The sequence below is a fragment of the Lathyrus oleraceus genome, chromosome 6 (assembly GCF_024323335.1).
Source record: "Lathyrus oleraceus cultivar Zhongwan6 chromosome 6, CAAS_Psat_ZW6_1.0, whole genome shotgun sequence".
Lineage (NCBI taxonomy): Eukaryota > Viridiplantae > Streptophyta > Magnoliopsida > Fabales > Fabaceae > Lathyrus > Lathyrus oleraceus.
In genome coordinates this window covers 28,509,885-28,534,334 of record NC_066584.1, presented here as the reverse complement: position 1 = coordinate 28,534,334, position 24,450 = coordinate 28,509,885, and the positions used below count along the sequence as shown (strand labels likewise).

General features: G+C 34.4%; 1 protein-coding gene across 1 annotated transcript; it reads right to left on the bottom strand.

Moving 5' to 3' along the window:
- Positions 1 to 8,500: 8,500 nt before the first annotated feature.
- On the bottom strand, positions 8,501 to 11,250 carry LOC127097379 (G-type lectin S-receptor-like serine/threonine-protein kinase SD2-5). Its single transcript, XM_051035876.1, has one exon. The coding sequence runs from the start codon at positions 11,074 to 11,076 to the stop codon at positions 8,605 to 8,607; it is 2,472 nt and encodes an 823-aa protein (XP_050891833.1). The 5' UTR covers positions 11,077 to 11,250; the 3' UTR covers positions 8,501 to 8,604.
- Between the last annotated feature and the right edge of the window lie 13,200 nt (positions 11,251 to 24,450).

The window sequence follows — 24,450 nt, the reverse complement described above, 5'->3', positions numbered from 1 at the left end:
GGTGAGAACACATCATTGAATTCGACACCTTCTTTCTGAGTGAACCTCTTAACAACCAATCTTGCCTTAAATCTCTTTGACATCACTCATTTGATTCCTTCCTTAACCTTGAAAATCCACTTACAATTGACTAACCTAGCTCTTGCAGATTTCTTGATCATCTCCCAAGTGTGATTATCATGAAGAGATTTCATCTCATCATCCATGGCTTTCAGTCATTCAGTCTTGTTTCGACTCCTCACAACTTCCTTGTAATCTCTAGGTTCTTCATAAAGGACCTCGCTTGTAGAAATTAAGGCGAACACTATGAGATATGCATAACCAAGTCTCTGAGGTGGCTTGATTACTTTTCTCGACCTGTCTCTTGCCAATAGGTAGTCATTTTCAGTCTCCTCATCTTTATCGGCAACTTGTGCATCTTCTTTGACTTCATCTAGGTTATGCAATTCAGCATCACTATGCTTCACCTCAACAGGAATCTCTTCATTCCAACTCCTTTTTAGAGATCTCTGCATTTCGACCAGCATCATCAGTTTTCTTGAATGCAATTTCTGCTTCATTGGATACTATATCTCGACTTGTGATACATCTCCTATGACCTGGCTTTTGGCATCACAACCTATAATCTTTGACTCATTTAGGGTATCCAAGGAACATACATCTTAGAGCTCTGGGTTCGACCTTGTCCTACATAATGTGAGCATAGGATAAGCAACCAAATACTCTAAGTCTGTCGAAATTAGGTGGATGTTTTAACTAGACTTCTTCAGGTGTTTTCATCCCCAAGGCAGTCGCGGGGCACCTATTTATCAGGTAAGCTGCAGTTATGACTGCCTCAGCCCCACAAAATTTCTTTAATCTCGCACTAACCAACATGCACCTCACTCTTTCCAAAATGGTTTGGTTAAACCTTTCATCCAAACCATTTTTTTGGGGAGTACATGTAGTAGTTATGTGCCTTGTAATACTAGATGCAACACAATAGTTGTCGAAAGCCTCATTGCAAAATTCAATATCATTATCGGTCCTTAAACTCTTGACCTTCCTGCCAATTTGGTTTTCGACCAGAGTCTTCCAACTTCTAATTTTTTTTAAAGTTTCATCCTTAGTCTTATGGATGAATACCCATAACTTTTTGGAATAATCATCAACTATGGATAGGAAATACTTTACACCTGAGTGTGAAGGATTTCTTGCAGGCCTCCAAAGATTAGCATATATATAATCAAGGGATCCATGTGTTCTTTGTTTACCTTTGTTAAACTTCACCATACAGTATTTACCAAATACACAAGGTTCACAAATCTCCAGTTTTTTGACCTTGTAACCATATAGCAGATTTTGTTTCGAAAATTCGACCAAGCCTCTTTCACTAACATGGCCAAGTCGCTTGTGCCATAGCTCATTCGTCAAAACAAGTTTTGTGGATGCCACATGTGCTGAACCACTTACAACCTCAGCCTCAAGAGAATATATGCCTTTCCTCTTGATGCCTCTCAAGACTTCCTTCGACCCTTTCATTAACCTTAGGATACTTTACTATCCTTTAAACATATATCCTTTCTTGTCAAATTCACCAAGAGAAATCAAATTACTCTTAAGTTCAGGTACATACCTAACATCAGTTAATAACCTTATTGACTCATCATGGAGCTTGAATCTTATAGATTCAATACCTGCGATTTTGCAGGCTTTGTTGTTTCCAACAACACATATCCACCATCTTGATCACATAGTTCCTCAAACACATCTTTTTATGAAGTCATATGCCAAGTGCACCGTGAATCCATATTTCACTCCTTGCTAAAGTCGCTGCTTGAAACCACCAGGACATCACATGATTCATAATCATCTTGCACAATGGTTGCATTACCATTATCCTTTCCACCATAATTATTCAGTCGACCAGGGTACACTTTCCTTGTGTGACCCTCCTTATTATAGTGATAACACCTAATTGCAGGAGCATTACCACCATAAGAATTTTGTAGAACCTTACCATTCTTCTTCTCAAACCTACCATATTTCTTTGTGAATTTTCCAGTTACGGACAATCGTTCACCAACGATCGATGGCATGTGTTCCTTTCATTTATTTAGATCCTTAGAGTACAAGGATGATTGAACTTCTTCAAAGGTGAATGAATATCTTCCATACAAGAGGGTTTCTTTGAAGTGAGCATGAGATATTGGTAAAGCACACAATAACAATAATGCTTGATCTTCACCATCAATCTTGACCTCGATATTTTCAAGATCAAGAATTAACTTGTTGAACATATCCAACTGCTTAGCAAAAAATTTGTCTTCACTCATCTTGAATGAATATAAATCTTACTTCAAGTATGGTCGATTACCAAATATTTGGTCATATACAAACCTTTGAGTTTCGTTCATGCACCAGTTGTAGTTTTCTCCTTTGAAACTTGTCTGAGAACCTTATCACCAAGGCTCAATATAATGAAAATGTAGGATTTCTCGACCATCGTCATTTTATCCTTCCTCGTTAGTGAAACATCCATCTTCTTTTATCCTTTCAACGCTTCTAACAAACCCTGTTGAACCAGTAGGGCTTGCATTTTCAAGCGCCATAAACCGAAATCATTCACACTGGTGAATTTCTCAATCTCATACTTTGTTGACGACATCTTATACTCCATGCTCACTACACCAATTTGTTGTGAAACAATGCCCAAGAAAACAGAGTGTGATAGGTTCTTGATTGAAAAGGAAACCACAAAGGAAAAGAAAAAGGAGAGAGAAGAAAAGAGAAAGAACAATCAAAGTGGTTAAAAAATGGATTCTTGATTCAATTACACATTAGGGAACAATGTTAACATTTGAATCTCAACCACACTATTTTCTCCCTCTGATTAAGATTATTAAGAATTCATGGAGAAATGATGACTAGTACGCTATTTATAAGAAAACTAAACCCTAGTTTTTAACTAATATACTAAAAAATAGGCCTAACAGATTGACCCAATTCAACATGCTAACTTAAACAACAAGCTAACATATACATTTGCATGCAAGAACAGACTTTGACTAAGACATGCATATCTCCGACTGATGTCGAACCATAAAGCTAACCATATTGAGGCTAGAGTTTGATCCAAATACGAAAAAATGTTAGAATGAAGTTTTTAGAGTTAGAATAGTGTGTATCTGAAATAGATATGATTTTTATCTTTTATATTAGGTTCTTTAGGGTTTAGAGACTATATAAACATTTTCTTATGACATTTATCTCCTAAAGTAATTGTCCAGTGGAAAAATTAACTATATTAAGTTTACTCGTTGCTCTTACTTCAATCAACAAATGGCTTATACGCCAATTCGATGTAAATAATGCATCCCTCCATGGTGAACTCCAAGAAGATGTATACATGGTAATTCCACCTAATACCATTCTCTCCAAACCAAACCAAGTGTGCGAAACAACGAAAATCACTATATGGCTTCTAGCAAGCTAGGAGGAAATGGTAAGAGAAGTTCACATATCTTATCCTCACAGATGACTATGTCCAATATAATGCCGACCATTCCTTGTTCATAAAGAAAAGTTCCATGTCATTCACTTTATTATTAGTGTATGTAGATGATATTATAATTGTTGTAAACTCCCTAATTGAATTTAACAAGATCAAAGCAGTTATGCATCCCCATTTCAAAATAAAATTTGTGGGTCAATTGAAATACTTTCTTGCACTAGAAGTAACCCACTCCAAACAAGGTATTGTGGAACCTTGTTTTACAGGTTATAAAATATGCTTTTGATGATGACAATTGTTAAAGATAAACATGTCTATGATAATGACAACAAGTCCTTAATGATAACCAAAGTGCGGTTAAAGGTGAAACATATCATTAGGGTTTGATGGACTTGACTATCAGATGATGACAACCAAATGAAATATATCTCAAGCCTCATCTCAAAGCTCAATCAAGTGTCTACAAAGATAGAGCATCTGACAAGTCTTAAAGAATATGAAAGTATGAAAGTATGAAAGTATGAAAGTATGAAAGCCCTACCTCGATTAATCTGAGTGAATACATTGTAAAGCATAATAACATTCTCATAAAAATGCATGGATAAATCACACACACACACACACACACAAACTTGTTTTCAAACCTATTTTTCCTCAATAAAACATTTTCAAAAATACCTTGAAGTCATGCTAGATGAGTTAGGAGTTGTTAGAAAAGCTCGGGGTAGATTTTTGTCTTTGCCAATCAATTGGCACCTTAACCCAATATATTAGATCAGTTCAAAAATGCATCCTAAGCGATTTTGACACCATTTTAATGAGGTATAATGGCTAAATATCTCTCACTTCCTTTTTAACCTAGTAATTGATTAATTTGAAGGCAACCAATCAATTGGTGTATGTTACCAATCAATTGGAAAGCCATAAAAGGCCATAAAACTTTTTCCTTTTTGTGCAAACCTCTAGCCTAAAAATAGAGTTCCATTCCCACTCTTTTTATCATCTAGAAACATGACTTCATTTCTCACTTCTCACTCTCTCTCTGAAAATTCTTTTTGTTTACTTTCTCTCACTAAAAGTTTAGCCGAAGTACTTTTCTAGAAAGTAGTTTTGTGAGTGAGGAAGTTGTAATTTATGGAAGGGTAGATTTGTAAGTTCACCAAGGAAGTTTTTGTTTTTACCTTGATTGAACATTTTATCCACTTAGGGATTGTTTGTTTGGGTTTGAAGCTAAACCCGTAAAAAGCTTTGGTTTGGAATTTGTATGATTAGGTCTTTGTTTAAGCTCGATACCAGCCTGTGGTTAAATCTCATAGGTTCTTGGTTAGGCCAAGATAAAACCAAGTTTAGGTAAAAGCTCAACCTATGATAAAAGCTTGTTTTAATTCGAGATCAACCTAATGGTAAAATCTCACAAGTTTTTGTTTAGCCCGGTATAAAACCAAGTTTAGGTTTGCAAGCTCATCCTAGTGTTAATAGCTCCCAGGGTTTGTTTGAAGCTTGAAGACTAACCACTTCAATATTCTTGTGGAAATGAGTCTAAGCGCTTCGATCCATCATTTGAAATGAAGACTCGCCATTTCTCTCTCTGTGTTTACCATTTGGTTGGAAGTTGTCATAAACTTCACTTTTCCTTGTATAAGGGGGTTCGAGAGTTCAACCTGCTAAAAGTTCTTAAGTTTATTGGATACTCTCAAGATAAATTCTTCAAGACATAACTAATTCGTTTTTTTACTGAACTTGTATAATTCCCGGTGTTCCTCTCTTCCTTTAACTGTTTACATTTCCGCATTTTATTTTCTACAAATTATTTTCCAGTGTATAACTCTAAAATATTTTCAAACTCTGATTTAATTTCTAAAAGTTTTTCAAATTCAAATTTTTCTGAAATACACAATTCACCTCCCTTTCTTGTGTGCAAACTCATATGTCCAACAAGTATCTCACTATGCCAAACAAAGTACTACTTAGATCTCTTGTCTAACATAAGTCTCATTGGCTGTAAACTAATCAAGACATCAACAAATCCCTCCATTAAAATGTTTCATAATGACATTTTTGCATTCAATGACATCTCCGCCTACATCAGATTGATTGGTTGATTACTCTACTTAACCACCACAAGATCAGACATTAGATTCATCACTCAACAATTAAACTAATTTCTCATAAAACCAACTACAATTCATTTCAATACAACTGCAAGAACTCCTATATACCTAAAATAATGTCCTACTCGAGGCTTGTTCTTTCCAAAAGATTCATCTTTAAATCTCATTAGCTTCTTATATCCTATGTGTGCAAGATGTGTAGAGTAGGAGGTCCATCTCATGATAATGCTTCTTCTTACGTAAATCCTTGATATCCTGGCACACAAAGAAGCAATTGACAATTTTAAATAATCTTTAAAGGCATAATATTGTGTTTTGGCTACAACTGCTTATGATTTACAATGACATATGTACCTTCTACAAGACATCAACATATCATGTGCCAAACTGTTTGTACTTTATTGTGATAATCTTAGTGTCATCCACATAGCAGCCAACCTCGTGTTCCATGAATGAACCAAACATTTAGAGAATGATTGTCATCTTATTTAATAGAAATTTCAAACTGGTATACTTAAGTTGATGTATGTATCCTCTAAAGATCAATTTGCATATATTTTTTTAACTAAATCATTTTTTCCTCAACCATTTCATCTACTTTTATCCAAGTCGGAGATGATCAACATCTATCCTCTAACTTGTGGAGGAATAACACACAATAACATAAAAAGAGTTAGTCACAAGTTAGACAAGACAATAACTAACCTATAACAAGATTTCTAAAAGTAGTTAACTATATAGTTACAATTTGTTTAAGAGTTAGTTAGAACTTTCTATACTATACTTATATACCTAAGCTATGGTGTATAAATCCTTACTTGTGCTATAAATACTCCATGTAATGCATCGTGTATAAATCCTTACTTGTGCTATAAATACTCCATGTAATGCATCCTTCACAATGAATGAAGTCAAGGAATTTTATTTATATTAAATATGTTTGAATATCATCCCAAATAAATGAGTGAATATTAAAATTCTCTGTTAAATATATTTGGATCTCATCCCAAAAAATAATTCAAATGATGAAATTACATAATCATATTTTATACATCCATGAGTCTGAAAATATAAATAATAAGAAACTTCAATATAACTTTAATACTTATCATTAAGAATTTGCGTAAAACAATTAGATAGTCTTTTTAGAACAGTTTTTGAGATGCCTCAAGATTAATTTTTCATTTTTTTTCTTCATATTCACTCTCATTCACTGTTATTTGTTTAGTGTTCTTGACACCTAATTAAAACAAAATCATGGCAATGTAAATATTATTTATTTTGTGGAAATATTTTTATACAATTTTGCAACCTTATAACTAATATAAGAATACACCTTTATACTATTGCTCACAAAAAAAAATCTCTTAATCGCTCCATATAAAAGCTTCTATTACTATACTTCTTGGCCATGTCTCCTGTGCGTGACGCCCATTATTAATGATGGATGCTTGGATATTGTTGAATATGATAACTTAGTTGTAATGTTTGTAATGTAAAGGATTGGTTTTGAAGTTGAAGATATGAGTGACTTGTAATTGAAAAACAAGTTGTATTTTGAAATATGAATTGAATAACATGTTGTATTTTGAAATGAAATTATGTAAGGTTGGCTTATGGAATTTGGATGAAAATAGTTGGAAATTAAATGAATGTTATAGTTTTGAATTTGAATGTTTTATGAATGTATTAATTGTAAATTTATTTGAATGGATATTATTATGAATGCTAATTAACTTTGAAAATAAATTATAATGATGACAATTTAAATGTTAATAAAGACTTCATTTGGGAACTTAGATGATTATGGTTTTGAAATGGATATTTAATTCTTAATGAGTTTAATGGATATTGGATATCTAAAAATAATTTCTAAAACTAGTTTAAAAATCAAAATCCAATTAAAATAAAAGTTAGTTAAAATCAATTTGAAAGTCAATTTGAAAACTCAAAACTCAAATAAAATTAATTACAATTGATTAGAACCCATTAAAAAAATCAAATTAATTTAAATAGAATCAATTTGCTATTAAAATCAATTTAAGAAATCTAAAATTCATTTGAAATTAAAAATCAATTAAAATTAATTTTAAAATCAATAAAAAATAAGTTAGAATCCCACAAATAATTTAAAATTAGACTTCATTTGAGATTAATTAATTTGAAATTGAAAATCAATTTAAATCAAATTAACAATCCAAAATTCAATTAAAATCAATTAAAAATTAATTTAAAATTAAAATCAATTTTGAAAGCATCATGATGGATATAACGATGAAGTGAGTCGAAAGGGTATGGAAAATGATCAATATTACCAAAGTCGAGACGATATGGATTTGGGGACAGATGGTTGACTTTGGTCAACTAGTTGACCAAAAAGTCAACCAATGACCCCAATCAACCGTTTGTATTAAATTAGGGTTTTAATCAATCATCAGCTTTGAATCTATGGATTAACGAATGTCAACGTGAGCGCATATGAATGAAGCACAAATATGTGCAGATGAATCTCAAATCGTATGTCAGATGGAAAATGGGAGGACAAATTTTAGGTACGACATAGTATCTATATTAGATACTCAATATATAATGGTACTATGATGTTAACGTTTTACAAGGGACTTTTACAAAGAACATTTTTAAAACATTTTAAAAATAAATTTATCTTAAAAGAAAATATTAACATTTTAAAAATAAATTAAATTAAAATGAACATTTCTTATTCAATTCAATTAATAAAATATTATTTTAAAAATTTGCTTGAATACATCATTTTAAAATTTTGTATGCTATAAAATATTAATGTTAAAAAAATAAATTAGCATCATAGTACCATTCTAGGAGCCTAATCCACTTCTTGGTGTCAAAATTCAAAAGCATATGTTTCTAAAATTGATGACACTAATTAAACTTTTGTACACTTGAATTCCCTCAACAACACCAATCAAAAAACAAAAATAAACACTAGTTATAACAAAAAAAAAATGTTACATATACTTTTTATCTTGGTCCTGAAAGTCTAACAGCAGAGAGATATGCATCACTATACCCCTCTAATGGTTCTGAAGAAGTGCCACTCTCACTTGTAGGTCTAAGCAAATTCAAATAAAACTTAGAACCCAATGGTGAACCTTTTGCTACCTTAGGAACATCACATAAACCCTCAAGCATTTGCACTACTTTATTCATAGAAGGTCTCAAACTCATGTCTTCTTGTATACACAAAAATGCAACATTCAAACCAATCTCAACTCTCACATCATTTTCAACCATTTTCACCTCAGGATCAACCAGATCCTCCACCTTCCCTTGTTCCATCATCTTATAAGCGAAAGAAGGAAAATGCGATTTCTCCGAATTCTCATTAGCATCATAGTTTTTCCTTCCACCTATAATTTCTAACAGAACCATTCCGTAGCTATAAACATCACTTTTCTCTGATATAGCATAGTTTGTGATCCATTCTGGTGCTAAGTACCCTCTTGTTCCTCTCATTGTTGTGAAAACATGGCTTTGTTCGCGGTTCATGAGCTTCGCGAGACCGAAATCGGATACTTTGGCTTCAAAGTTACTATCTAAAAGCACATTTTCTGGTTTGATATCACAATGAACAATCTTTGAATCACAATCTTCATGTAGATAAGCTAGTCCTTTAGCTGTTCCTAGTGCAATGTTGTACCTTGTGTTCCAATCCAAAGATTGTTCTCTTTTATTCCTTTTGAATATCCATTTATCCAATGAACCATTTTCCATATACTCATAAACAAGAAGTTTATGAGATCCTTCAGCACAAAACCCTTTAAGCCTTACCAAATGATGATGATGAATGCTTCCAATAATGCTAACTTCAACTCTAAATTCTTTCTTCCCTTGACCTATTCCTTCTAACTTTTTCACAGCTATCTGTGTTCCATCTTGTAGAATTCCCTTATAAACCGAGCCGAAACCACCTTGACCTAACTTCACCGCGAAGTTATTCGTCGCGGTTTCTAGATCGTTGTAGCTGAAACGGATCGGCATACTAGTTAAGCTCTCCAAGAAACCATCGTCGTCGTCTGAATTCTCGACTGGAGACTCAGACAAATTTTCCTTTTTCTTCATGTATTTTAGTCCCACATAGATCATACCAGAAATGACAAACAATGTTAATATCACAATGATCACAACAACTATTGTCTGAGTATTATTGTCTCCACTCGCACCAGTAGTGTCTGTGTCTGTGTCGGTGCTTCTGTCCCTCGAAAGTTTAATGTAAGAGACAAAATCAGTATCATTGTCATTTTTCACAAAGCTTCCAATCCTATCCAACATATAGCAGTTACCTGAACTCCCATGAAAGAACACAGCAAGACATGAACAATTTTCACTACAAGAATTCTTGCAACCAATCAAATCGGTTTTCGAAGAAGGTTGAAGAAATTCAAGTGCAAAGCAACTAAGTCCATCATCACCTTTCATTAACTCAATAGAATTTTTCGAGTTACATGGCGAAACAAAACCCGGTTCGCAACTAGGCCTAGAGCTAAGAACAGAAGGACAACTACATTTTCTGTCACCAAAGCATATATTGTAAGAATCACAAGGCTGTGGTGTACTACAAGAATCTTGCGGTATTCTTCTTGATGAAGCAATTGAGTCTTTCTTTTGAAGATTCATGAAAGTAATAATTCCATCACTTCCCAAAACCGCAATCCATGTTGCATTTGAATCATCATCATCAGCAGCAATGATAAATTGCCACAACAAAGATCTCTTATTATCATAGAACTTCCATGAATTTCTATCAAGAGTTGCAAAAGCAACATCATCGCCTTTTTCATTGACGATCCGTCGGATATCTTTCTGCATAGACCAATAGCTTTGTGGAGAATGTAAGCCTGTGGAGAGAACAACATTACCAGAATGAGATTCAATTTCAAGCACATAAGTCAAATTGTTAGAAGAATCATGTTCACTGATAAGTCTCATTCCCTTGGTGAAGTTTTGCATTGGCAACAAAGTATCTGTTGGATGATCAAAGCTTTGCCAAATCACATCACTGTCATCATTTCCAAGCAAAACCAAATTTCCACTGTCTTGTAACTCCATTGATGAAACCTTCATGTCACTTGTGTTTGTTGACCAAATCAAAACTCTTCCTTTTTGTAAAAAAACATTACCCTTTTCATCAAACACAAATTTATCAGAACTTGAAACAGGAGATTCTCTATTTGCAGTCCAAATGATTGTGGTGCTATCCATGTGGACTATTGCAAGTTGAAACAATGTGTTGTTGTGTGAAGATGTGACAAAGCCAAAACCGAATAGTTTTTTGTTTGAGACAAGAAACTTTCCATTCTTATCAATCCAATTCATCTGTGAGCCTCCAAATCCAGGTGAGATCTTACCAATCCATTGAATACCAGAGAAAACCAAAACTAGTTTAGACAAAAGTAGGATACATAAACACAACCAAGACCAATGATGTTTCATGGTTTTGTAATTCTATTCTCCAACATAGAAAAAAAACAGCTTTTTAAGGTGAATATTTGGTATGAATCTTTAGCAACATTTTAAAAGCAAAGTGTTGCAATAGAGAAGAATGGTGTGGTTGAATACAGGTTAGAAAGGCTGGCACTTGGCAAATTGAGGTGAGGTTCAATGGATAATCATATAAAAAAATTAATAAAAAATATTGAGTGTGTTTTTTTTTAATTAAAATTAAACTGCCATGAATTGAGACAGTTTGACTAAGATTATGTTTCGTCAGCAAAACATAAATGCAACCGAAAATGGGTGGTTGAAAATATTGATTAGTACTGACGTGTAGTCTTCTTCTAGTTTAATATACTCCCTCCATTTTTAAATTTATTGGTGAGTATTTTTATATCTTTTTAGTATTTTAAATATTTAAAATCTAATTCATATTTTATTTCAGCTATATATCTCAATTTTTCTCACTATATTTCGTACACCTTGAAATGTAGGATAGTTCCTAGAATGTATAAACTTTGTTTTTTCTTTTAAATTATTATTAATGATTTCATTTACATGTTCGGGTGGATCATATGTTCAAGGGTAGAAAAGTCCAATTATGATGAGGTCTAATTTAAAAACGGGCATGTTAAGACATTGATGGCTCATAGCACTCACCATTGTTAAATATAACTAGATGATCTCATACGTGAAGCTTTTAATCACACGAGGATGATTCTAACCGCACATACTATATAAATTCGTGCATGCATCCTTTTAGGTATTTTATGATTAACCCACTCAAATTATTTTTGTATTCATTCACTTACTTAAATGTTAAAGTGGTAATCTTGCAGGTTCACTCACGCTTCGTCGTTCTGAAAGTTCAGTCCACTGTATATTAGAATTTAAGAATCGTTTGTATTTGTTCAAGGTGAGGATAAAAAGAAAATTAAGAAGAATTTTTCACAATCTAGGACTTTCTTGAATGTTAAAAGATTGAAAGCAATTGATCTACATCATTTAAAATAAGTATAATCAGTCCCCAAATCCCTTAACTTAATTAAATATTTCACTTTAATATCTTAACTAAAAAACGTTACGAAGTAGTCCCTTAACTAACATTTTGTTACCTTAAAAGGTCTCTTCCGTTAGTTTTTGTCACAAAAAAAAAAGTTAAGTAGTGACTATGAGGCATGACAGGTAGGCAAATGTAACTTGTTGACTCAACATCTGTGTTATATTTGCACTCTAGGATTGATTTTTCATCTTGCAACTTTCATTTTCAGATTCTAGGGTTGAATCTTCATCTTCCAGCTTTCGTTTTTATATCGTTTCCATCTTCCAACTTTCGTTTTCTTTTGTTTTTTTATTGTTTGTTGCGTTTTCTTTCGTTTGCTTTCCCAATGTTAAAGAATGCAAGCAGTGTTTCAATGTCAAACAATCAAAACTTTGTGACAGTTGGATTTGTGCTTCATAGAAACAAGAGGGTGAAGTGTTTTTGCCAAGATGAAAGTGTTCTTCGTACTGCCAGTGATATTAACAGTGCGAACTATGGGAGAAAATTTTGGTGTTGTAGAAATTATAGAAATTGCATGGGTAAGAGTTGTACTTCTTCAAGTGGTTATATGATGAAATAGTTGATGAAAGGGATTTGAAGATTGAAAGGAAAAAGAAAAAAAATTCAAAATTGAAGAATGAGGCCCTCCACACAAGAGGATGGTTGAAAATGTCCATTGTGGTTGGAATTTTGAGCTTAGGATTTAATATTGTGTTTGTAATAATGTATTTCAAATAGTTTAGGATTTTGGTTGGGATTTTAAGCTTAGGGTAATGCAGTGTGTTGTCATGAGTTTATCAATGTAATTTAGTTGGGTTGAGTTTTGTATCTGCCATGAGTTTATCTATGTAACACTTTTGTTGGTTTAATGTGTAATATTATGATAAACAATTTGTGTTCATTATACTCTATCAGTTTGTATTTATTATACCTTGTGGTGGCTGAGTTGAAGGTGTTTGTGGCAACTGACTTAGAGTTTCTTGTGGTGGCTGAGTTAAATGTGCTTGTGGTGGATAACTTGGAGTTTCTTGTGGTGGTGGCAGTTTTCATGTGGCCTTCCTTATGGCAATGACTGCATTTGATTTCATGTTTTGCTTATTTCAGATGTGGCTCATCTCTCACCATTTCTCCAGCCTCTTTGTTCCTTCTTTCTTGAACCTACCAGGTTGTCTCTTTATGAGTGGTGGTTACAGATCAATAGCATCCGTTTTTATCCACAGAGTTTCCCCATTAACTGGATAAAGAACTGATGCATGACAAGCTTCGTAGCGTTTCTTTTTATAGTAGTCAGACACAAAATCATCAAGTTCTAAATGTTGATTCTTCGTGAATGCTATTGCATGGCAGCATGACAACCCTGTCAGCATTCACATTTCTCATGGGCATTCTTTTTTTTGGAAATATTAACAACACATTTTTCCCTATTGAATGATATATACCTAATCTCGTAGTCATATTCACCTGCACGCATGTAACACATGTAAAAATCAAAATATAATCATAAGCCCATTTAATTATAAATATATTACATGTAGAAAACACAATATAATCATATTACCTCACAATCCAATGGTTTGTTTTTTGTGATTCCTTTGCCATCCTCTTTTTTATAATTGGTAGAATTGTACCTTTATATTTGGAATCTTCTGCCTATTTGACTCCCATCTCTGTATAAGATACACTCTTATTTCTTCAAGCATACTGATAATTGGCTTAGCTCTTGCAGTTAAAAATACAAGTTAAAAGCCTGTAACATATTATTCACCAAAGTGTCACATCCTGTACTAGTCCTAAACCTTGATTTACTCCATAACCTTGGTGGAATTTTGATAAGGTGATTGAATGCATCCCATTAACACCCTTGATTTCAAGCATGATTTTCTCTCATGCAATGACATGAATAGCAGTTGCAGCCTTCCATATCAATTCCTTCAGGTTAAAACCCAGGAACTTCTTCCTGAAGTTGTTGCACAAATGTTTGCAAACACATTAAAGGGACTACTTTGAAACCTTTGTCATAATAAATGGACTACACTAAAACTTATCAAACAGTAAGTGGACTACATTGTAAACATATTAAGATAGTGATACCTAACACAAAACCTTTGGTCAACATTAGGTAGCAACTCCTCAAGTGTTGGTAACAAACCATGCAATACAGTTAAAACATATGAAGATTTAATCATGTGAATCATTACAATATATTTTAATATCATTAAAATAAATAAAGATATTAACCTTTTTTTGAACACTTATGAAGGTGTAATTGTTACATAATTGGACTCCTCCCAAATCAGTTGTCAATAACTCCAAAAACCATATCCATGAATCTTTAGTTTCACCCTTAATAACAGAAAATGCAATTGGAAACATTTGATCATTTGGGTCCCTCCCAATGGAAGATAGAATTTTTTCACCATATTATCCTTTTAAGAAACACCCATCAAATCCTATATCAAGCATGCACTTGAAAAACTATCTTTGCAAGCTTTAAAGCATATCTACATCCTCTAGAAGTCAGGATTAATTGGCCTCTCAAGATGTTCACCGCTTCCCCCTTCACTTTGAAATGGTTGACTTGTAATTTTAACAGTTGATCCAGGGTTTTCCCTTAACAGTTAATGCCCATAATCATGAATTCTTCTATATTACTCCTTAAATGGATCATCCACAATATCAACATCAAGTGTCTTTGCTCTATATGCCGGTGTCTTTTTGATCCCTACATTCCATTTTTCACGTGTCTTCTCCATAATATCACTCAACTTCTAATTTGGATTCTCTTTAACATTGATTTGAATATTTTTGCCCAACCATTTGAAATTAAGGAACCTAACCTTGTAGTCTATACTACATGTATGTTTGTCCACTCTTTCCCTCAATTGCCAAGTCTCTTCATTTTGGATATTTGCACAGTATGCCTTTAATGGAAAACCTTTCTTGCATATCAAACTCAACCTTTATTTTCACATGTTACTTCCTCATCATCAACTGCTATCTCTCCATCAACTCTTATATCATTTTCCGAGTCTTCAAAGTTGACATTCAAAGTACTGTCTTCACTACCCTCAGTTTCCACATCTCATTGGTTACAACTAACTCCATCAACTTATTCTTGGTTACAATTTAGTCCCTCATTGGTCCCCTCCATTTCCATATCTCATTGGTTACAGTTAACTCCCTCAACTTCTTCCTGGTTACAGTTTAGTCCCTCAGTGGTCCCCTCATCATCCACATTATCTTCCATCACAGTGGTCCCTTCATCATCCCTAATTCACTTCAACTACAATGGCCCCCTCATCACTCACATTCTCTTTCATATCAATGATCCTCTCATAACCCACACTCACTTTAACCACAGTGGCCTCCTCATCACCCACATTCTCTTCCACCACAGTTGTCCCTTTATCCAAGTTGTATCCTTCACCCACAATATTTTCAAACATGGTAGAGACCTCATTCAAGTTGACTCCTTCATCCAAAACATCTTTAAACACGGTGAGACTTGGGTATTCTAGTGAAAGTATAGGTTCCTCAATAATGTTGGGTTGTGTAAGAGGATGAGTAATATATGAATGACATGTCTCAGTCATCACTGCAATTGTTTTCATCCTCTTAGTTTCATTGTTATATTTCAACATAACAATGTCATTAACATTCATTTCATTAAAATATCAAAGCTTATCTACAATTGGATAACCTAACTCTTTTAACTTGCCCAAAATTTTAAAATAACCCCAATAATCAGGATCAACATCCTAAATTGTCTCTAACCCTTTATAACCCGACTTGGTAAAATTAGCAAGCTCCTTAGAAAACTCAACAAAATGATGCACGAAACCTTTTTTCCATGACCTATTCAAGCTACATAAGATGGAAGAAGTACTAAGGAAGATGACTAAAGATTTTTTTTTTTTTTTTTTTACATTTTTAGAACATACAGTTGAGTATTTGTACCTTAGGATTTCTTCTTCAAACGTTAGTTGGCTGCAGATCGTCTTAGTTTATTATTCAACGGAGTTGGGACTTCAACTTTCGTTTAGTCACACTTCATTTCGTCTTCAACAGAGCTAGGATCAACTATCATTTGCGTCTTCAAAATGCAAATGATGTTTCTCTCACTGAAACGTTTCCCTAAAACGTTTCAGCTTCGTTTCTTTTTTTATTTCAAAATTTTAAGTCAATATACAATAAATAAATTCCAGGTCAGATTTTAAATGTCCAGCTAGGTAAGATTTAACGTTTTTTGACAAAAAACTAACGGAAGAGACTATTTTAGGAAACAAAATGTTAGTTAAGGGACTACTTTATCATGTTTTTTAATTAAAGAACTAAAACGAAACATAAAATTAAATTAAGGGACAAAAAGTCACATTAAATCTTTAAAACAATTAAATTGAATGAGTTTTTAGTTATAATCAATCCTTCATAAGTAGAAATTTGAAAAAAATTCTCTCACACATTGGGAAAGGATTGAAGTAGGTTACAAGCAAGGACAATCGTGTCCAAACTAGTATAAATTTTATGTCTTTTATATGATTGTTTATCTTTTTACTTTTGTTTATAAAAATTTCTTATTATTTCTGATCACGAACCAGAATCGAATGCAATTTGTGAATCGAATCTTTTGAATCAGTGGTGCTGATCTCCACTACGGAGACACGAAGTGAATATGTAAGATTGATAATTTAATATTTAAGTTAATTCAAGATTTAAGATGAATATAGTAAAAAGTGAAGATCGGATAATGCATTATTTTTTGTGTGAACTGATTTATCAATACCATACTCCTTCTAACCAAGAGTTGAAAGGAATGAGTTTAGGTCGTGATACTACTCATAAAATAGAGGAATTAGTTACTAAATAAAAAACCTTAAACATAGAAACTTCTTCAGGAGAGATAAAGTAATTCAAACCATGTAAAGAAATAGATATTAATTTCATGTGTTTCTAGAAACCTATAAAAAATTTGCAAATACATTTGAGTCTGATCTTTAGAGAAATTTGTGAAATACCAATTTCTCTTTTCTAAATTATAAATGGCCTCAAAGTCAGCTCTAATCTAAGCTTTGTCTATGACAAAGGGTTCGTCATTTGTAATAACACCTAGTATTTGGGATTCAGTTGGAGAGGGTGACCTAAAGGTCCTCTCAGAGTATAGCGGTTAGGGAATTGTAGGAGCAAAGTTTACTCCTGCAAGATTTACCCTAATTGTTGAATCAACTGAATGTCTAGCACTAGATGTTGACCCAATACTACTAGATTGATGATAGCGATAAGATTGGCTTCTATTCATTCTGATCCTAATAGATCCATCAATATCTTGAATAACATCTCTAATAGTTTTCGCCTCAATCTTTTTAGATTTAACCATATCTTATAATATCCATTCTTGAGGGAATTTTTCTATAATATCCGAAGCAGTCAATATTTTTGGGGTCATAACATTGGACCTGCTAAGATTTGCTTCAATAATACAAGTTTCATTTCTTGGAGTAGTTTTGAGTGATTTAAAATCATAATTTACATTAGAGACTTTGTAGGTAATTCTACTAATAACGTCAATATTGGAAACTCCAGGATTAAAATTATCACTTAGACCTTGGACGTATATAACTAATGAATTCTTAGTGAATTCATCAGCCAAGCTCATAGAGTAATTGGGATGGCAGTTAAAGTAGACTGGACCATCGTTAAGATTTGATTCAACTATATCAATAGTTGAATTATGAAAGTCTTTAATTCTAGTGTCTCGAAGAACTAGCAATATAGGGGTGTTTAACCCTAGTTTATGTAATGGTTTTATAGCTATCTGAATTAATCCTAGATGGATATAGCGATAACCTTCTCTATAATGCGTTTCTAATAATTTTTTATTTAACAAATTAATAGTTTCATGCTTGTTACTAATAGAAGTAGCGGATTCAACAGTATGAATAATCTTTTGACTTTTAAAATCAAAAGTACTAATTTTATATATTTCTTTAAATTTAATTTCTGGCATAGACCAGTTAACTAATCTATTTTCCATTTCCTGAATTTCTAATTCTTGGTTTTGGAAGGTATCTTGATCTAATTCAATTTTATCATTATTTAAGGTAGCAGGAACTAAGGTTCGGTTATTAATTTTACTCCGTGAACTACATCCTAATTCGCTAAAAGCCTTGATGATTTGAGACGTGGTTTCAAAACAATATTTATACAAGTAGCTTTATTTAATCGAACTAGTTATTCTTCAGGTTTCTCACCCACTATCTGTCTTTATCCTCCCCCTTATTGTTTGTTTTCTTAACGGCAACTACAGTGTGCTAAACCAACGAGTTTACTGTCTCACCTATCTGGACTTACGACCTGGACCACACACTACCAGCAGGTACCCTTAGAGAAATTCAAAGCTCAGGGTTACGGTTAAAAAGAAATAGTGAAATAAGAAAACTTTTCAAATAACTCTTTTTTTTATAATAAAATTAGTAGAAATCTAGTAAAAGATAATGCAAGTCAATAATCACCACCAACCTGGCTCTGATACCAGAGCGGTAGGGGCCTCTAAAATAATAATAATAATAATAATAATAATAATGATAATCATAATGGTGGAAATATTAGTAAAATTATTAGTAAAACTGGTAAGAGTAAAATAATATACGGAAATAATACTAATAATGATAATCATAATGGTGGAAATATTAGTAAAATTATTGATAAAACTGGTAAGAGTAAAATAATATGCGGAAGACATGGAAGACATGTTAAAAATATTAAAAGACTTGCTTTATTTATAAAAATACTTACAAAGGATGGCAATCAAGAATTCCAAGTTTTAAGACTGAAAACTCGAATGCCTTTCAGAACACACAAATGATCCTTTTATATGCAAGGATCCACACGGACTTCAAACTAAATTAAACTAAGCATAAACCTTATAAAAAGTAATGACCCACATGGTCTGAATAATTGAAATAAAACAAAAAACTTTAATAAAGTAATGATTCACATGGTCTGAATAATTGAAATAAAACAAAAACTTTAATAAAGTAGAGTCAATAATTCAAAAGTAATTCTGAGTGGAAGGTAATTGAGGCCAACAAAGGGAGTCGTTGTTGTCTTTAACTTCTTATCTTCACCATAATTGATTTTATCTTCAAAATAATTCTGACAAGAGGAATCTTCAAAATCTTATCTTGATCATAATTGAACTTATCTTCAACATAATTTAGAGATCTATGATTCCATAACAATCATCTTCATTATTATTTTCAGAAGTGCTAGAAGCACTATCACTTTCAAATAAAGCAGTCATAGCTTCTTTAATTCTATTCAAGAATTCTTTATGGCTTGAAGTAGCAGATAAAGAGGCAAGTAATTTTGATTTATCTAACAAGAACGATGTATCTTCTGGAGAATTGGCCTTTTCTTTGCAAAGACCCGGATGAGACTTGAACCAAGAATCTAATCTTGATGGAGAAAGCAAATCTGGATTAAACTTTGACCACCATTTAACAAAAAAATTCTTGACCAATTGAGTAGAAGAGGACCCTTCCCATAATGGATCAGTTGAAAATGTCCAAGATGAAATCCATGTAATTCCAAAAACAGCACAAAAACATAATAAAGACTTGTAATTAGGACAGGTAGTTTTTGTTGTAAAATTGTTAAAGGCCTTTAAGGCATAATCAGGAAATATTTCTAAAATTGGCCCAACAATTATGAACCACTGGATAAACCAATTAGGAAAGCTAAGTGAAATATCCTTCTTGAACCATATAAACCAAGTGTGGTTGAAAGGTTCGACCGACAAAAAATTGAACCAAGCATCCATGTAATCAAAGTACGAATAATATTATGGAGTAAAGACTCTGGAAAAAGATTTTAATTCTGATGGAGGTTGATTCCAATCAGAAGGAGATAATACCTTATTAACTTTGAATTTAGAGAACTTTATCTTAGATTTATCATTCGGATCTGTTTGGTGGGTAAGAGTAATAGACTCAGAATCTACCAGGATAAATTCGTAGAATTTTCTGGTCTTGGTTTGGTCTTTAGGAATGAAGTATTTTGAAATATTGGTATAGACAGTAAAGTGGAGTTTGGAGGACAGTAAAGTGTTTCTAAAGGTAATATTGGTATAGACAAATCTTTGGTAATAAAGGTCGATTTTGGTAAAGAAGAAGGAGGTGTATAGTAGGCTAGTTTAGACGAGTAATTTTTCTGGATAGATAATGGACTGGTAATTTGAGATGTAAAAGCTAATGGAGTTAATAATGTAGGCTTAATAGTTGTCAGGGGAGTAGCAGTAATAGGAGAGGTAACTCTGGAAATAAAAGATGGAGAACCTAAAATTATTTCCTTATTGTCATACGGTGAACTGACTTGGGGTATTTTGCTTTTTATCGCAATGTCGCGGATAGCAAGAGTCGCCACCGACTTTTCTTTTATCCAATAAGGAAAGGTGGAAAAGAACAGGAAAGACCTCAATAGATTTTGGGTTCGGGAGGTACATTATACAAAGGGAAGGTGTTAGCACCCTTTGTATCCATGGTTATCCATGGGCTCTTAATTACTGGATCACTTATATTTTTGTCTGAAAAGTGTCGGTGAATTGCTTAAAAAATGTTTGAAAGAGAGTTTAACTTTGTAATGATTCTCGTATGAATGTATACAAAGTATTTATCTCATTTGATTTTGAAAATGGTTTAGAAAAATATAACTCGGTAATGATTCTAGTATGAATGTATACCAAGTGGTGATTTTCTAGGATTTGTAAAGTGTAAAGTGTGAGGGGTGGAAAATGTTTTAGGTTATGATCCAGTAATTGAGAGTTATACCTTCCTGAGGTCGTTATGGGCATTTCCTATCCTTATGAGGGTAAAACTGTCCTTACTATTGAGAAGTAAGTAGTTTTATCCTTTGGATGTAAAAGGGTCATCGTAGGGTCATCGATAGGTCATTGAAGGCAACAGTTGTAAGGATACCTTAGCATTCGAAGGGACGATCATCATTTAACCGTAGGCTACACCGAAGGGTCATCGAGGGACAAAATCGTATTTTTGAAGGCAACATCCGAGGGACTATGATTTATTTTATGATGATTTAATCGAAGGGTCATTGCTAAGCGTATCCCCACATTCGCGGGACATGACCGTTATACCGTAATACCGTAAGGCAGCAAAGAGAGGTCCAAGATCACTTATTTAAAGGTCATATTTTAAAGTCAATTAAGTAATTAAGTCCATACTAAAATCAATGCATTAAAATTAATACATTAAAATTAATACATTAAAATTAAGACATTAAAATTAACACATTAAAATTAATTAGGCCACTTAGGGTGAGTCTCCACAAGGGTATCCCACAAATAAAGTGGAAGACCTAAACAGCAATCTTTTCCTGGGACATATGAACCTTTGCAAAATTCAGCAAACGGGTTAGAATACCAAATCAGGGTGCAATCGAGAGTTGCACCAAAGTAATAGGTAAACAAAGCATGGTTATGATAAAACAGGTCAGATGGGCAAAGATCAAAATAGGACGAAGAACAGCGGCATCCATTACAACAATTCAAAGTATCCAGGCATACTTAAGTTACATGCAAAGCCTCAAATATATTTATGAATCTCAATTATGATATCACATGTGAATTAGGAACATAAAGCGATAATAGTAACGCAAACCTGTTTGCAATTGAGTCGCAACCTTGAATTGGCCGATCGGATAGAATTGAGCGGAGGTGACCTTGCTGCCGCCGTAAGATTAGATTCGGTAAAAAGGCACACAATAGTTTCCGTTGTAGAAACTATTGTGCGAAAAGAATTAACTAAATATCAAAAGGGAATCCGGAATTGCAAAAGAAATAGTGTAGCATTTGTAAAACACAATGCCTAAGCTGCTGGAAAAGAAGAAAAAATGCAAAGGCGAAAACGGCAAAGGAAAAAGAATCTCGGAAAAAGCCCCCTTTTTAGGTTTTCAAGGCGGCTATTTATATTGTTGTCATTAGGTCATGCCTGCTGCCAAAAAGGTCTTCAACGCGTACGTGGATATAGGGCCCAACGGATCTTCAAGTCTCCGAAGCGTTGCCTGCGCCCACAAAGTAGGGGAATGGTGTGACGTTCGTCACACCATGTGTGACGCCCGTCACAGGGGTGTGCGAGGCATGACGCTCGTCACAGCCTCTGTGACGCTCATCACAGATGCCACACCCGTGTTCTTGTACTTTGGGTTGGGCTTTGCTGTTTGGTTCGTTTTTCCTCCTTTTTGCACCTCTTTTCCTCCAATTCTACTTGTGTTTCCAAATAAGCCACCTGAGACAAATAGGAAGAAAATACCGCGTAATATCCAATAACATAAAGTGACCTGAAATAAATGATGATAAAATTTAATTGAATTAAGCCTTAAAATATGATATAATTTCATGTTATCACTAGGCGAGCGTGTAGCGAACAGGCCAGTTTGGGCCATTTTCATTCGTGAGCTGGGCCTTCGTTCCTTTGAGATTAGTATCATAAAAATGATTCGGAATGCCTTGAAAAGTGTCTTGAAATATTAATGGGCAAATTTTGGGGTATGACAGCTGCCCCTGTTCAATATTCTTGAACCGAGAGAGTAGAATGGTATGTGCACCATTCGTGGTCTGGAGGTGGAAGATTATTGAACACTAGAATGCCCCGAAAATTTGCGCTTGTCAATTGGTCTTGATGGAGATGGGCTTAAAGATGCCATCCAGGAAGTTTGATGATGGGAGCTTCAGATTGTGTCGTACGTTAGACGATATCTGAAGACATGGGTGTCATACCGGGTCATACACTAGACCGTATAGTGAATCCCCCGTCATGCTGTTGACTTCGCTGGGGAGTCAGAGTATGCTGTATACTGCTGGGGATAAGGGATCAGAATGGATCATACACTGGACCGTATCTGAATACCAGAGTGAGCTGTTCGTTAGGCAGATGACTTTGATGGGGATGAAAGATCAGAACGGGTCGTACGCTAGATCGTTTCTGAGTTGCAGAATGAGCCGTCCGTTAGGCCGAATCTGCTTGAAGAGGGAGTAGCCGTATACTAGACTACCATTCAGAAATGTACCTGTCCGAAGGTAGCATCTGAGTAAGGGAGTAGTCGTATACCAGACTACCATTCAGGAATGTACCTGTCCGAAGGTAGCACCTGAGCAAGGGGAGTAGCCGTATACCAGACTGCCATTCAGGAATGTACCTGTCCGAAGGTAGCACCTGAGCAAGGGGAGTAGCCGTATACCAGACTACCCTTCAGGAATGTACCTGTCCGAAGGTAGCACCTGAGCAAGGGGAGTAGCCGTATACCAGACTACCCTTCAGGAATGTACCTGTCCGAAGGTAGCACCTGAGCAAGGGGAGTAGCCGTATACCAGACTACCCTTCAGGAATGTACCTGTCCGAAGGTAGCACCTGAGCAAGGGGAGTAGCCGTATACCAGACTACCCTTCAGGAATGTACCTGTCCGAAGGTAGCACCTGAGCAAGGGGAGTAGCCGTATACCAGACTACCATTCAGAAATGTACCTGTCCGAAGGTAGCATCTGAGGAGATAAAGGTCTAACTTGGTCGTACATTAAACCTTATCTGAGTTGTCCGAGGACTTGACGGTCTAACTTGGTCGTACACTAGACTGTCACTGAGCAGAATCTGGTCTAACTTGGTCGTACATTAGACTGTATCTGGGCAGAATCCGAGGACTTGAAGGTCTAACTTGGTCGTACATTAGACTGTATTTGCAGAATCTGACTTAAAGGTCTAACTTGGTCGTACATTAGACTGTCTTTGAGTGGTTGAAGGTCAGAATGGATCGTACGCTAGATCGTATCTGAGTTGTTGAAGGTCAGAATGGATCGTACGCTAGATCGTATCTGAGTTGTTGAAGGTCAGAATGGATCGTACGCTAGATCGTATCTGAGTTGAAGGAGGTCAGAATGGATCATACGTTAGATCGTATCTGAGTTGAAGGGGTCACATGTTGAGCTGAATCAGGATGAACCGTACGCTAGGCTATATCTGATAGTATTTGTATATGTTGTATTTGCGATAAATGTCTGGGATGAGCTTATAGATGCCATCGTTGGGAGGACGTCAGAACGAATGTTGACATGGAGTATATCTGAAAGATGCATCTGAAGAAGAAAGTAGTCGTACGCTAGACTACACCTCGGAATATACCGTACGCTAGGCAGTATCTGAGGGATATAGTTGAATCTTGAATGTAATTGATAAAGATGTCCGTATGAATGGACCTTTGTGTTGGTTGTATCAAGAGGATAATTAACCTGAAAAATAAAGTTAGCTTCATGCCATGTCATGACGCGCG

Excerpts from the sequence above, each read along its gene's own strand:
- LOC127097379 (XM_051035876.1), bottom strand. The coding sequence starts at position 11,076 with ATGAAACATCATTGGTCTTGGTTGTGTTTATGTATCCTACTTTTGTCT.